This window comes from Typha angustifolia, chromosome 13, assembly GCF_048772165.1.
Source record: "Typha angustifolia cultivar Huaian chromosome 13, ASM4877216v1, whole genome shotgun sequence".
NCBI lineage: Eukaryota > Viridiplantae > Streptophyta > Magnoliopsida > Poales > Typhaceae > Typha > Typha angustifolia.
Window position 1 is genome coordinate 5,369,731 of NC_133251.1, and position 15,032 is coordinate 5,384,762.

Genomic DNA, 15,032 nt, shown 5'->3' on the forward strand with positions numbered 1-15,032 from the left:
ATGTATTGAAGCTCTATTGGAAGGGCTTTAATGGCCATCTTTCTCAATTCTCACTCAAGATGGTCTAGTAGAGTGTATTTAGCTTCAAGAGCCTAATCTTATAATTACTAAAACCTAATTTTTTTTTCCAACAAATAGTCCAAAAATAATTATCTTTAATCTAGTAGTAGTGCTTTGTTTTATTTATTTGATTGGATGATATCATGCATCTCTTCCTTTCCATAAGATAAAACCTTTTTTAATCTGAAGCTAAAGCTATTGCTACGTAGAAAGCTTTTTTATTTCTGAAAAACAAGAAGTTTACCGATATCTGCTTAGAGTCCGACTCTCTTCTCCTAATCAATATCATCAGTGATAATTCTCCGATCCCCTAGTTGGTGAAATCCATCATAGATGATATCTTAAGTTTAACTAGCAATTATCATAATTGTGAAGTTAATCATTCTTTTCGTGAGGTTAACTCTTCTGCTGATCGGCTTGCCAACATAAGTAAATCTTTAGGTTATGACTGTACATGGGATGGTGAATTTCCCACATATTTGATATTTCTAATTTATAAAATTATCATCTTCTTTTGTTTTAAAAAACCTGTCTTATCAAACAACGAAACATACAGTGGGAGAAATCCTCAACGGCTTCTTTTTGGGTACAATGCAGCACCAAATCAAACTGGCGAGGGTAAAATCTCACAAAAGACGAGCCCTTTTGTTCGAAAATATGACCGTTACTCCCCCACATGTACATGCCACGTCATTTCTGGGCCATAGCCTCCTCGTAATTCGCGTCGGGTGGGACTTGGGCTCCCTCCCCCATCACACTTCCCGAAACCCACTCTCACCGTCTCCAAAAACACACAGAGTGAGAGAGAAAGAGGGAGAAAGGAAGGCGAGCTCATCTAAATCTATCATTAACCTCTTTGAAACCAACCATAGCCGTCCGATCTCCGACAGACGCCACGTGATCGACGTGGCACAGGAAAAACAGGACAAACTCCTGCTCCTCACCCTTGGGCCCCACAACACCCCCTCCAACCTTACTTTATATAAAAGCCCCTTTCTTTTCAATATTCTCCTCGGCATTAATTCGATTAATAACTCATCTCCTCTCCTCTGCTCTGCTCTCCTCTCCTCTCCTTGGTTGCTCCCAGGTACTGCAACCAGCTCTCCCTTTCCCATTTAAAGCCCAAATCTCACTCCCCATTTGCTTTCCCCTCTTCAAAGAGCGAGCTTTCCCACTTCAAACTGAAGTGATTACTTCGATATTTCTTCCTCTCTTCTTATTTTTTGCGATGCGTTTGATTAAGAGAAAGGGATCTTCTTCTTCTTCTTCTTCTTCTTCTTCTTCTTCTTCTCCTTGCAAAGGGAGGTCGATGGCCGTGCTTCTTCTCTTCCTACTGGCGATCTCGGTAGTTAATGCTGATGAAGGTGAGGTTTTTCTTCTTCCTACGGCGTAAAAATCTCATCTTTTTTATTTCATTCTACTTGGAATATGGACTTATTCTGGTATCATCTGTTCATAGAATTAGGAGTTATTTCTTCTTTACTTTTTAATATTTTTTTCTTGTGATGTTTATTTGACACTGCTCCTTTTATTCCAAAGTGGGAAGCGATAATATATTTATTTCTTTTATCTAGTATATATATATATTTTTAAAAAAAATTTCTCATCTCATGGCAGATGTTACTAGTTACGAGGCATTTGCTATTGTACCTTAATGACGAATATGCCCTTCTTGAGCTATTTCCTTCTCCCAAGTGTTAATGGGTTGAATGGGAATTTTCACATGGTCTTGTTGACTCAATTTTTAATAGCTTTGGGGGGGCCCACCGAGTCCTTCTCCTGGTTACTCTTCTGTGTCTCACTCGCTAGTCTCTACCTTTTGTTTGTTTTTTACATCCTGTTGGATTTTAATTGCATCTTTGTATCTTATGCGAAAGCGACTGTGCGATATCCCCCTCCTCGGGTCCCACGGCGTCCGCATAGATCTGCTTTCGATACTGTTTGTTCGCATAGATGCCCCCTTCTCCCCCCTTTCGAGGGAACACTCCGTACCAACGTCAAGCGCACCCTTCGTGATGCTCCCCAGCTGGACTTGCTGGTGTTCCGCCGGAACTTCGCGGCGGAACTTTTGAATTCAAAAATTAGTTTCAAACTTAAACCTGCGCAATGCCTTGCTGCTGCTATAGGTGCGCAGCCAGCTATCCTCCCCGCGCTATTTAGCAGGAAGGCGTACTCTTAGGCATTTTTAAACTCAAATCGATCGTTGCTAATTGTAGGCATTTGGAGCACAATTTAGTGCCGTTGACTAGTGCTCATCGTTATGTAATGCGCAGTGTAGTAGCATAATGCATCGTTGAGTTACAATTCCACTGCATTCGTTATTTATTTCGTTGGCTAAAATGCCCCTCTTCTGTAATGATTTACGTATATTTACATGCATGCATGGATGCAGGTGCATACATCGGCGTCAACATCGGCACATCCCTCTCGGCCATGCCCTCCCCGACCCAGGTGGTGGCCCTCCTTCTCTCCCAGCAGATCCGTCACGTCCGCCTCTACGACACCGACCCGGCAATGCTCGCCGCCCTCGCCCGCACCGGCATCCGCGTGACCGTCTCCGTCCCGAACGAGCAGCTCCTCGCCATCGGCCAGTCGAACGCCACTGCTGCCGCCTGGGTCTCCCGCAACGTCGCGGCCCACTTCCCCGCCGTCAACATCTCTGCCATTGCCGTCGGCTCCGAGATCCCCTCCTCCCTACCCAACGCCGTCTCCCTCCTCGTTCCGGCCCTCCGCTTCGTCCACTCCGCCCTCGTCGCCGCCAACCTTGACAAGTACATCAAGGTCTCTACCCCGCTCTCCTCCTCCATCATCCTTGACTCCTTCCCGCCATCCCAAGCCTTCTTCAACCGCTCCCTCGACAGCGTCATGACTCCCATGCTCAAATTCTTGCAATCAACTGACTCCTACCTCATGCTCAACGTCTACCCTTACTACGACTACATGCAGTCCAATGGGATAATCCCGCTGGATTATGCGCTATTCCGCCCACTCCCGCCAAACAAGGAGGCAGTTGATGCTAACACTCTGCTTCACTACACCAACGTGTTTGATGCTATCGTTGATGCAGCCTACTTTGCCATGGCATATCTTAATGTGACTAATGTGCCGATTGTCGTGCTAGAGTCTGGGTGGCCGCACAAGGGTGATCCCTCTTCCGAGCCTGATGCTACCCCTGACAATGCTGATACTTACAATAGTAATCTTATCCGCCATGTGCTTAATAGCACCGGAACCCCTAAGCACCCGGGTGTTCCAGTGCCGACTTATATCTATGAGCTGTATGATGAGGACCAGCGTCCTGGGGCCTTGTCTGAAAGGAACTGGGGGCTTTTTGATGGAAGTGGATTGCCGGCGTACACCCTGCATTTGACAGGGTCTGGAGTGCTGTTGGCGAATGATACCACAAACCAGACGTACTGTATTGCGAGGGATGGGGCGGATGAGAAGATGCTGCAGGCGGCATTGGATTGGGCATGTGGACCAGGGAAGGTTGACTGCTCGGTGCTGATGCAGGGGCAAGCGTGTTATGATCCGGATTCGGTGGAGGCTCATGCTTCTTATGCGTTCAATGCATATTACCATGGAATGGGGATGGGGTCTGGTACGTGCTACTTCAATGGGGTTGCTGCCATCACCACGACTAACCCGAGTAAGATACATGCACTGCTATATTTTTTTGTCTTGGTCTTCTCTGTTTCTGGTTTTATCACCCTTACCTCATTAAGCATTTGTTATGATTTAATTAGGTTTGCGCATCATAGTATGCCACCAAAATTTGGTATCTTCATAATTTAAATATAACAGGAGACTGATTGAACTTAAGAGATTCCAAATTAGATGTTGCCACATACATTTCTTTTTCATATTATCTGATAAAGAACAGAATCATTTCAATAAGCTTACTAACTGAATATGTGCTAACCTTGTTTGTACAGATAAAAGAACGCGTACTAGTTTGAGTTGTCATATGGATAGTTTTACCTATAAATTGGCTAGGTTTTATTGAAGTATGTCCAAGATGAAGTGTATACTTTACTATATGCCAACTGACATATCTGAATGCTTTCTTTCTTCGCAGGCCATGATTCTTGTATATTTGCTGGAAGGTATGTGTCTTTACTTGCTCGCATCAGTACTTCTGCTTCTCATTTAAATGGTCTTCTTTTTAGTTGCATATTATTCTCTAATGACTAGATTCGAAGCAAACCATATTCAGTGATTTAAAAGCCTTCATAGCCTATCTAGACATTTTCTGCTCTTTTGATTCTATCTTAAGATAAAGGAAGCATAATAGCAAGAAGTCAGTTGTGCAGCAACCGAATTTGGAAGTACATTGTTCATTTGTAGAGAATGATGGTCAGATTTTTTTGAAGATCTAATATTCATTTGGTCAGACATGCTCAATTCATATTTGAAACAACTTAAGCTTGACCAATATATATGTATATATTAATTGAATTTAGTTAAATACTTGATTTGATTTTACAAAGTATAGAGTAATAGACTATCCAAGATTCAATTTAAGCTTGATTCAAATATGATTTAGGCTTGAATTTGCTTAATTATAAAGCAGCTTGAGCTCACAATAAGCGCAATTGAAAATAATCTATCCAAGCTTAATGCTTTGGCTTAGGGTCGAAATTAATTTCAAACCAAGCTTGAACAGAGCTCGGCTAGATCAAACTCGGCTTAATTACACCATTACCTCACTGAGAATTTCACTATCAGTTGGCTTGAAGGCAAAGTAATGTTTGTCTTCCAAATGCAAATATTGGTTGAGAATTCAAATTCTATTATGCACATTTCTCTTCGCCATTTATCCTCCAGATACTTTATCTTCTTTGAAAGTGGTTAACAAAGAACTTTGTTTTTCTTGTTCAGTGGCGGTAAGAATGGCACCTTGTTCAACAGCACATCATTGGCTCCTTCTGCAAATTCCACATCAACCGACTCCGGCTCTCCACGCATTATTTTTGACACCATATCGCTTGTCCAAGTCATAGGTGTTCTAGTGTTGAGCATGGCTTTCTTGTAGGGTATTTTGATCTCTCTATTTTTGTTTGAGCAGTCTATTTTGAATCCTGGAACTCTCTTGGGAAATTGGATTAAAAATGGGTTATGCCTGAGGATGGATGTGCTTCTGTTTCTCTATGACAAAGCTTTGCTGTCTGCACACCCAATTTTTTTCTCTACTCAGGTTAACTGGCTCTCATTGAAATTGGGTTCTTTTCTCTCCCTTTTCTTTGGTTGTCTTCTACCTTGCGTGTAGCGAAATCTTTGTACAAAGCTAAGCAGTTGGTGCTGCAAGAGCCAGACTTCCATGTTCAAAGGTTCATTCATGTCATCTGACTTTGCTATTACTACTCCTGCATGCTTTCATAGAGTACTCATGACTTGCTACATTACTACATTATATGGGATTTTATTTTTGTTTTTCGTTTTTGGTTTTTTGCATGTATACTCCAAAAAATCTCTCATCTGTTTGTTGATACTTGTATATATAATTTATTAAACAAAGATATTGCATGTATAACTTTTATACATATTTATTTACTGGAGTAAAAACACAGTTAATTATTAATTTTGCAAGTGAAGCCTATTTTACGTTCTCTTGAAAGTCTGATATCTTTCTAAGTTGTCTTTCAATTTTGCCTTTTTGATGATACTATGGGGATGGGCTGGCCAAAAACTTTGCAATAAGAAAATACTTATTGTTTGTTTTTAAATATAATTTAATAATAACTCGTAATTATTGCTTGTTTTTAAATTAAACAATACTTACATCTCCACTATTAATTATTTATTAATTAAAACATAACTTATCTTATAAAATATACTGTACTATCTAGAAATTTATAAGACAAGTCATTTTACTCATGGATATTGATTAAGAACTTCATTGAAAGAAGCAAGTTTCAACATTATATTGATGTAGGTTTGAACATGTATATGAACAACGAAGGATCATCTGCAATTATAAAATGACCTTAGAACTCAAGGAGCTTAGAGATAAGGAGTTAGTGGGTTCTATGTATCTCTCACTAAGCAAACTTTTCATTTAGTATAAGGAGAGCCCTATATATATATATATGTTCGAGTGCTAATCTATCTCAGTTTTCAGTCATCAAGCACCAGAGGAGTTGAATCGAATTGTCTACTATGACTTCTATTATCCGCCATTGACATGTTTCGAGAGCGAGCTATGTATTGTGAATCATATCGGGGGTAATTAAATTATGAAGTAGTTAACTAAGACAGACTTAAGGTAGATACATGTATTCATATTGTTAGGGATGCGATCCCTAAAGACGATGCCAGTGTTATACTATATCTTGTATTACTTAGTTATCGTCAATTAATATTTACATTCAACTAAATTACTCTTAGGATAAATAATAAAACAATTGGGCGTTAAGCAATTCAGTAAGTTTGCAAAAGATTATTTGAGTTACATGGTTTGTCAGTTGAACTGCCGTTGTCGAATTAGTCAATTTTTAAAAAGTTATTTCTTTTTCTACTTTATAATTAAACCGAACGATTTGGTAGTCGTTCACTGTTTACCGGTCTAACCACTCAGTAGGGTTTGGTTAATAACTGTGATTTATAGTGTAATAGAGTTGTAAGTTATAGAACAATAGCAGACAGTGGGCAGTGACTCATTGGTGGCTTTAATAAATCTTACATTATTAGGGGAAAATCCTACATATGATATAAAGAAAATAGAAGAAGGTTAGACGTGACATGAAAAGATATGCCAGAAAGAAGGGGTTAATGTAACTTACTAGGTAGAATTAGTCCCAAAACATCATTTATCTTTTCAACTTTTCTAAAAGGTAATCCATATTCTGTCTGGCTCCTCATAAATTATACTATAAGTGCGTTGTGATTAGAGTTGCATATTATGACCCCCAGAAAGTTTGTCTCACTGTCCAATCTATATAGCCTGTTTCTTGTTTTAATCTTAGAAGGTTAAGATGCAGTAAGTTAAAAATTCAAGAATACCTTAGGATTTGTGCCCCCCCCCCCCCCCCCCCCCCCCCAACAAGTATGTAGGCCGGCAAGTATGTATGGGTTTATTAATAATGCCCACAAGGAAGGGCTAAGAATAAGATGCTCTAGTCTGTGCCAAGATGACTGTCATCCACTAGTCAGTCTAGAATATATTTGATAGAATCACATTCTATAGGCAAATCTTCATTTTGCATTCGGTGTTATTGAGATTTTTTTTATAGTTGTATTGCCCAAATAATACCTCATGCTTGGGATGGGATTCCGTGTTGGTTGACTCGCGCGGAATGATTCGAACACGTAATTATGCGTGTGCTAGCATGTTTATCGCACTCATCTAATGACTTTAATTATAGTCTCAAAATAATTGCCCGATCGAATCTATGCCTCTAATATTATGCTTATTTATCGATAGCTTTGGCTCAATTTGCTTTACCTTTTCTATATCGGTCATTGTCATCGATAATAAAAACAAAATACTTTCCATCGTTATCGACAATAAAAAGAAAATACTATGATTACTCTACCTTTGCGATATGGATAGGGGTGTAAACCAGTCAAGCTTGAACAAGTCGGCTTCGGCTCAGACATGATTTGAAATTAACTTTGAACCGTTTTATTCTTTTGTGTAGGCTTAGCTAGTCAGGGTTGTACCCAAGACTAAGAAGGAACATCTCAAGCACAGCAAGGGTGCCACTATGGCTTCGGAGGTTGAGAGTGGCTACCCAAGTCAAATCGCTCGATGCAGAGTTCCTCAATGAGCATCCACAAAGCATGGTGATCCCACTGGTGACCATCAACCCCAAATCTAGCACAATAAGAGTGCCACTATGGCCACAAGGGTTGAGAGTGGCATCCCAAGTCAAGTTGCTTGATACAGGGACCCTTAATGAGCACCCGTAGAGCTTGGTGATCCTATTGATGAGGTGGTCAACCCAAAATCTAGCAAAGCCAATGACAATAGAGCATAAGAGAAGGTTTTGTTTTATGACCAAATTAGTGGTGGCTCAGAACCAATGAGGGTAGATGAAGCCAATGAGGAAGGCAGGGTAGATGAGGTAGGCGACTAACTACGTGCATTCGGTGATGGAACCAAAGGTGATGATGGCGGCGACAATGGCAAAGGCCCATTGATAGAGAAAAAAAAAGGTTGTCGAAGCTGGTCTAGGAGAGCTTCTAGAGGCCAAAAATTATTTGTCGCTAAAGGGGCCACAAGAGTCAAAGGCAAAGTAGTAGTAGAAGAGTACATAGGCAACTGACTATGTTGAGGATGTTCATGGTGTTCTTAACGCACACTGAGCTAACATAGAGCTTATATATATATATATAAATTTATCGAGTCGAGTCTGAGTGAGTTGGCTCCCACTTAGGCTTGGTTCAGCTCAATTCAATTCGAAGCAAGCCTAAGCAACTCGAGACTAACTTTTCGTCTATAAATCTTTTTTACAAGAATTTAAAAGTGGAGATCCTTTCCGAGAGGTCAAATGGTATTAGATCACTCTTTTATTTATACGCATAATTATAGATTCTTAAAGCTAGAGCTCAATATTTTATTGCATATCGCAATAAAAAAGACTTTTAAAATTAGATTAAATTACATCTATACCTTCTAAAGCTAAAATATGATTCTTATCATTTATACCCACTAAACGAAAAAAAGAAGAGGAAATTACAATTTAACTCCCACCATCACCATCCCCATTTACCTGATTTAATCTAATTTTAACTTATCCCTATGTATTTCAATCTACCATCCAAAACATGGTTACTAGACGCCAATATTTCTCTCCACGAGTAAAGTTGTAATATGGCCAAAAGTATCCATGCTTTTCAAGTCAAATTATATTTTTATGAAGATAATTAAATCATTTTACATCTCAGCTAACAATTGATTAACAATTGTGATCTGTTTTAAATCATAGTTAAGTGCTTAAATTTAAAGTATATATGGGTAAGTTGAAATTGGGCCAAACCACATCGGTTTCCTCTTAAATATTTCACTACCAAGTCCTATGATAATATTATTTTATAAAATTAACTTTTTTTATTAACGACGTTATAGAAGAGATTGTAAAACAGTTTAGGAGGTCTTAGTAAAGTGATACTAACTCATCGTTTAGAAGGTTGAAATATAATTTAATTACCCTTAAAATTAATACCTCCCTCAACTATAATTAGTCTTTTAAATTAACACTCCAAAAGTATTAAAAATATAAATATATACATCCTTCTCTAACAACTTTAGCTGCTTTTAGTAGTTGGTGAGTTTCCGTCTCTATTCCTCCAACCTAAACCTAGTTCCTAGATAAAATGCAGCTCTTCTTTCCATAACTGTTCTTGTCTAATGTTATATATATTGACTCTTATAGAGTCAAAATATAATATATATATACATATATAATTTGTAATCTTAGTGTTCATATAGTGGGTATAGCATCAGTCTTTATTTTTTCTTTCACTCAGAGTTCCATTGTTCAGTATAATATCAGTTTCGGGATAGAAGCCAACAAGCATCTGATGCAAATTATGGAATCCGACACCTTGTCTCTTGTCCGTTTCCACTCTGTATCATATGGCTATATATAATTGAGAAAGAGGCGAATCCAAATTAAAGATGTAAACTAGACTCCATTGGCACAGTGAAGTTTGTATTTGTTTTTGTTTGCTTGTGAGAATAGCAGCGTAAGTTTGTGTCATTATGAGCAAGAATCTTGTCATCTTATTGATGGCTTTGATACAAAAGGAGGGGAACTTGTTTAGTGCATGCATGCATGAATGAAACAGAAAAAGAAAAAGAAAACTATAGAATAGTTATAATTATCTCTGAAGCTAAGGATAGAGTTCCATTTGTTAAGTTTGATTTCAAAAGGTGAATAATTTCATATTAGTCTACGCCACAGGAGTAAGAATGATACGTTCAAGAGTTAGTTTGATTATAAGTATAACAAGGAAAGAGTGGTTTAAAATCGACCATAGGAAATTAGAAGAAAAGATAAATGATCTAAGTTACAGAATTCTAGTTATAATTAACCTTTAATTCAGCGGCGGAGAGGGCGTGACGGATCGTGCCAAGCAACGTACCACTTGGCGCGCGGTTCACGTATAAATACACACCTCCTCTCTTCGCTGTCTTTGCCTTCATTAATCTTCGTCTCACTTTCCCCTCCCAGCTATCTCCCCTTGCAGTTTTGCAGGAAGAATTTTTTCTTCTTCTTTTCTTTTCCTTTTCCAAGGTAGTTTTGTTTTGTTTGGGCAGTTAGATTGTCTTCAAAGAAAGGGGCATTAGAATTTGGACCCTTTCTTCTTTTTAATTCTTCTCTGGTCCTCTGCTGTGTTGAGGAAGAAGAAGAGAGAAAGATGGTTGTCTCTTTGGTTTCCCGGCAAGGAAGGCAGTTGCAGAGGTATAGCAGCAGTGGAAGTCGCCTTGTTGTGGGGTGAGTTAAACTTTTCTTTTAAATTTTTTCCTCTCTTGTTGTGGTTTGAAGTGAGTTTTATGGAGGTGGAGATTGTTTAATTCTATGGAAAGGTTTGAAGTATTTAGTTTTCCAAAATAATCTCCTAGTTTTCTCACAGATTTTTCTTGGTTGTTTAATCGAGCAGATGCATTCCATACAAGTTAGAAGTTGGGAATTCCTGCGTTGATGATCTCGATAAAGCAGTCGAGGTTCTTGTCATTAGTTCACAGAAAGGAAATGGGATGTTGTTTCCAAAGGTATTTGATAGCATTATTTTGCCTGTTCTTTTAATTTTTCTTTCACAGATACTCCAATCGTTAAACATTTGGAAGAATTGTTCCAAATTGGAACCTTTTTCATTATCTATGTTACAGATATTGATATTACTGTCAGACATCAATTTGAGATTGTGCTTATTTTTCTCGCAGGGAGGATGGGAAATTGATGAGACTAAAAAGCAAGCAGCTTTGCGGGAAGCAGTGGAAGAAGCTGGTGTAAGAGGAAATGTTGAGGTTTTAATCTCTATCCTCTTCCCTTGCCTTATTTACGTAGAATTTACGATATCTTTGTAGCAGTAAAGCTGATGAATTTGTTCCGTAATCGCAGCGAAGACTTGGCAAATGGAAGTATAAGAGCAGAACAGATGAGAAATTACATGAGGGAATCATGTTTCCACTGAATGTAACTGAGGAACTAGTCCACTGGCCCGAGATGGATGTTCGAAAAAGAAGATGGGTAAGTTAGAGCCTTATGATCTCCTTAAGATGATCTACCTAAAAGTAAGTTTGAAATTTGATTCTCATCTCTTCTGCCTGATTTGGTTGATTAGGTGACAGTAGCAGAAGCTAGAGAAGGATGCCAGCATCAGTGGATGAGAGAAGCCTTGGAGAGATTAATCAAACGACTCTCGAATTCGAGCAGGAATAGCAAATCCTTCTCAGAACCAGAAGCAGAAGTTCTTCTGATTTCTTGTACACAATTTTTATGAAAACACTTTCTTTTGTACCGGAACAATTAGGAATGGAAAATGTCAGTGTACATTTTGTATCAGAAAGTGCTTTTACTGAGTTCTTCAGTACTAGTAGAATAACAAGAAGTTTAATTACATGCAAGCTTAGCTGCATTGATAGTGCTGACCATAAAAATGAACATGAAAATTTATTTGTTTTGATAGACTAGCAAAAGAATTTAGTAACGACAACTCATAATGGGGGAAAAAAAGATAAAAGGGCAGATGAAATAGTGGAATCAATGCATCCATTAGTGTAAAGTTGTTTGTTTCCATTGACAACTATTCATGGACAGCATGGCCCAATATTAGAAAGTAAGCAAATCCTATGCCAGTTGTAAGATAGATTACAGAGAAGCCAGTAAATCTCAGATAAAAGGAAAGTAGTGTATAATAGGAAACCTTAAGGAAATCTGAATTAATTTGAGATTTAGATTCATCCACCTAACAACTCTATAAATAAAGAAGATGTGACCTCTCTCTCAGCAGGAGAAATATTTATTCCATTTCCTAACTTTCAGAAGAGTTAGAGAGATGGAGCAACCACAAATTGCATTAGGATTGGCAGCAATGGATTCTAGTGGAGTGCTCTCACCCTTCTCCTTCCCCCTCAGGTCTCTCTCTCTCTCTCTCTCGCTATCTATCTATCTATCTATCTATCTATCTATCTATCTATCTATCTATCTATCTATCTTTATACACGAGGATACCATTATATGATTTGATTATTACTTCATTTTGCAGAGCCAAGACAGATGATGATATCATTTTAAGGATATTGTATTGTGGGATTTGTCGAACCGATCTTTCTACCATCAAGAATGAGTGGGGAAATGCCAGATACCCAGTGGTTCCAGGGTATGCAATCTCTTGATAAAGATCAACTTTTTGTATGACTATTTTCTTATGTTTATTGTCAATTTTGACTCTTTTCTGTATACATCTCTTCCTGTACCTTATAACCTCTTTGCTGCACTTGCTCTTTGATCATCAGTATACTCTTTCGAGTTATGCAGCTTATTGTATTGTTACAGTGTTTGCAAGAAACTTTTGTTCTCCCTCTAAATTGTAGACATTGTATAGTTGTAATCTTATGCAATGACTTAATATAGATATGTAGAAAAGGCAAACTTCGCTTTTCCTCGTCTTCTTCGTAGACGTTCTCAATGTTGTAAAATCTACATTTCCTTGGAGACATTTTAGTCTGTAAACATAAGTAAGATTGCAATCGCTGCTCACTGATGGTTTTATGGGCACATATTTTGTTTAGAGCATAGCAAAAACAATAGTCATGATGATTGCCTGATGAATTTTCTACTACAATCTTTTGAAATCTGCAGCCTTGAATAATTGATCTCATTCAGTAAACATTTTGTTAATGACTAGAAATGATCTATCATTGAATTATTTCCTTTAGACATGAGATAGTTGGCATCATCATCGAAGTAGGATGCAACGTTCAGAAGTTCAAGGTCGGAGAGAAGGCCGGCGTTGGTTACCCGATAAGCGCTTGCCTTTCTTGCGACAACTGTAATCACGACTCCGAAAACTACTGCCCAAAACTGGTTCCATCCTTCAACAGCTTCCACTCTGATGGCACAAAGACTTATGGAGGTTTCTCAAACATGATAATTGTCAATGAGCATTTCGCCGTCAGGATCCCTGAGAACTTGCCCTGCGACAAGATTGCGCCGCTAATGTGTGCAGGGATCACAGTGTACAACCCCATGAAGCACCATGGATTGAACAAACCAGGGATGCACTTGGGGGTGGTTGGACTTGGAGGCCTTGGTCATATGGCTGTGAAGTTTGGCAAGGCTTATGGAATGAAGGTCACTGTTATCAGCACATCAACTAGCAAGAGAAAGGAAGCAATTGAGAACCTGGGAGCTGAGGCTTTCTTACTAAGCAGCAATGCTGATCAAATGAAGGTAAAATTCTCGATCAATTAATCTAACAAATATCATCTATAATTGTTGGTCTGTTACCTAACAACTTAAACTCTTAACTTAACTTATTATTTAACAATAACAACTATTTATATTTACTAATGCTGGTAGGTTGCCAAGGGCACCATGGATGGTATCATTGACACTGTTTCTGCAGTTCATGAAATCTCTCCCTTGATTGCATTGCTGAAGACTTATGGTAAGCTGATCATGCTTGGTGCACCAAACAAGCCTGTGGAGCTACCAATATTCCCTTTAATAAATGGTAATCTTGTCTGCTTTTTGAACTTTATGTTGTGCTGACATTTTGAAAGTTACACTTTGGATTGTAGCTCAATCACAGCAGTTAACATGTACTTATGTTTGACCTCTTTTTGTTTAGATTTTGGACACTAACAAGTAATTTGTAGGAGGGAAAATTGTGGCTGGGAGTATGATTGGAGGAATGAAGGATACCCAGGAGATGATAGACTTTGCTGCGGAGCACAACATAACTGCAGAGGTTGAGGTCATTGGAATGAATGATGTGAATGTTGCAATGGAACGACTGGAGAAGGGGGATGTCAGATACCGATTTGTGATCGATGTAGCGAAAAACATAGCAAATGCTTAGAAAATTTTGGTTTTGTCAGAGCAAGAATGCATAGTTTCTTGCCAGTTTTACCAACGATTCAGAACAATAATAAGAACTAAGATGCTGATCTATTTCTGATAATTTTCAGACAATGATAGGAACTAGGAACCAAGGAATACACTTTTGTGGCCCATAGTAAGAGAGGCTCCTAATCAAGCCTCATCAAATTAACTATGAAAAATTCTTTATGTTTCCGTTTGGTAATTTCATGTATTTAACATAAATTTTTTATTAATTTTGAGCTAAGTTTTAAGTGAAACCCACACATTATTAAATGATGATTTAATGGTGAAATTAATTTAGTTGAAAGAGTACTTTATTGTCATATATTCATTTAGTTAAATTCATGAAGAGAAGTGAATGAAAATTGGCTCTAAAATGTGTATCATAGCAATTGAAAATAAAGAGAAATGAGTTTAATACCATATTGAAAATTTAAGAAATGTTAGTATGGTATATAAGTAATAAATTTCTTATAGGCTTTGAGCCCCAAAAGGGGTATCTATTTTGTGGGTAAAGGATACTATGCAACTTAACTCACAAACGTGTGTCGCCCGGCCCGACTCGATTTGGTTCGCACGCGCGGGTCAAGTCAATTCGACAAGACATTCGAAAGCAATTGGTAGAGGACGAATTGATTTTAAGGAGATAGTGTCCAACACTAAACTCGACTATTTAGAATTTTATATTCTGTAAGTTTATTTATTTATTTTCGATCAAGTTTTTTGTGACACTTTGGAATTAGATTGTTACCGCCAACAATTTCTTTCCATCCTTCTGCATAGCTTTCTTATTTCAATCAAACTAATCAATCAACCACATACTTTGGAGCTCCCTACAACCAAAGAGCATCAAACACTTCATAAACAAATGCCAAATAAGAAGAAGCCCCCTAGTGACCTACCCCAATTTCTTTT

General features: G+C 38.2%; 3 protein-coding genes across 4 annotated transcripts; all 3 read left to right on the forward strand.

The window, feature by feature from the left end:
- The first annotated feature begins 1,080 nt into the window (after nucleotides 1-1,080).
- Nucleotides 1,081-5,489, forward strand: LOC140772905 (glucan endo-1,3-beta-glucosidase 2-like). Of its 2 annotated transcripts, none has more exons than XM_073115155.1 (4): nucleotides 1,081-1,424; nucleotides 2,453-3,709; nucleotides 4,139-4,166; nucleotides 4,942-5,486. In XM_073115155.1, exons 1-4 carry the CDS (start codon nucleotides 1,289-1,291, stop codon nucleotides 5,093-5,095), a joined length of 1,575 nt encoding a protein of 524 aa, XP_072971256.1. In that variant the 5' UTR covers nucleotides 1,081-1,288; the 3' UTR covers nucleotides 5,096-5,486. The 2 variants fall into 2 exon arrangements, with proteins under 2 accessions (XP_072971256.1, XP_072971257.1); XM_073115156.1 differs by lacking the exon at nucleotides 1,081-1,424 and adding an exon at nucleotides 2,268-2,352 and having other exon boundaries at nucleotides 4,942-5,489.
- Nucleotides 5,490-9,781: 4,292 nt separating this feature from the next.
- LOC140773981 (nudix hydrolase 18, mitochondrial-like) lies at nucleotides 9,782-11,636 on the forward strand. The gene is made up of 5 exons (XM_073116784.1): nucleotides 9,782-10,502; nucleotides 10,669-10,780; nucleotides 10,952-11,035; nucleotides 11,130-11,258; nucleotides 11,353-11,636. Exons 1-5 carry the CDS (start codon nucleotides 10,426-10,428, stop codon nucleotides 11,509-11,511), a joined length of 561 nt encoding a protein of 186 aa, XP_072972885.1. The 5' UTR covers nucleotides 9,782-10,425; the 3' UTR covers nucleotides 11,512-11,636.
- A 118-nt stretch (nucleotides 11,637-11,754) lies between these two features.
- LOC140773980 (probable cinnamyl alcohol dehydrogenase 9) lies at nucleotides 11,755-14,249 on the forward strand. The gene is made up of 5 exons (XM_073116783.1): nucleotides 11,755-12,146; nucleotides 12,277-12,390; nucleotides 12,950-13,463; nucleotides 13,593-13,746; nucleotides 13,892-14,249. The coding sequence occupies exons 1-5, from the start codon at nucleotides 12,067-12,069 to the stop codon at nucleotides 14,092-14,094; spliced, it is 1,065 nt and encodes a 354-aa protein (XP_072972884.1). The 5' UTR covers nucleotides 11,755-12,066; the 3' UTR covers nucleotides 14,095-14,249.
- The last annotated feature ends 783 nt before the right edge of the window (nucleotides 14,250-15,032 follow it).

Excerpts from the sequence above, each read along its gene's own strand:
- LOC140772905 (XM_073115155.1), top strand. The coding sequence starts at position 1,289 with ATGCGTTTGATTAAGAGAAAGGGATCTTCTTCTTCTTCTTCTTCTTCT. Across the intron at positions 3,710-4,138 it reads CATCACCACGACTAACCCGA|GCCATGATTCTTGTATATTT; the intron begins GTAAGATACATG and ends CTTTCTTCGCAG. Across the intron at positions 4,167-4,941 it reads TCTTGTATATTTGCTGGAAG|TGGCGGTAAGAATGGCACCT; the intron begins GTATGTGTCTTT and ends TTTCTTGTTCAG.
- LOC140773981 (XM_073116784.1), top strand. The coding sequence starts at position 10,426 with ATGGTTGTCTCTTTGGTTTCCCGGCAAGGAAGGCAGTTGCAGAGGTAT. Across the intron at positions 10,503-10,668 it reads GGAAGTCGCCTTGTTGTGGG|ATGCATTCCATACAAGTTAG; the intron begins GTGAGTTAAACT and ends TTAATCGAGCAG. Across the intron at positions 10,781-10,951 it reads ATGGGATGTTGTTTCCAAAG|GGAGGATGGGAAATTGATGA; the intron begins GTATTTGATAGC and ends TTTTTCTCGCAG.
- LOC140773980 (XM_073116783.1), top strand. The coding sequence starts at position 12,067 with ATGGAGCAACCACAAATTGCATTAGGATTGGCAGCAATGGATTCTAGT. Across the intron at positions 12,391-12,949 it reads AGATACCCAGTGGTTCCAGG|ACATGAGATAGTTGGCATCA; the intron begins GTATGCAATCTC and ends TATTTCCTTTAG. Across the intron at positions 13,747-13,891 it reads AATATTCCCTTTAATAAATG|GAGGGAAAATTGTGGCTGGG; the intron begins GTAATCTTGTCT and ends AGTAATTTGTAG.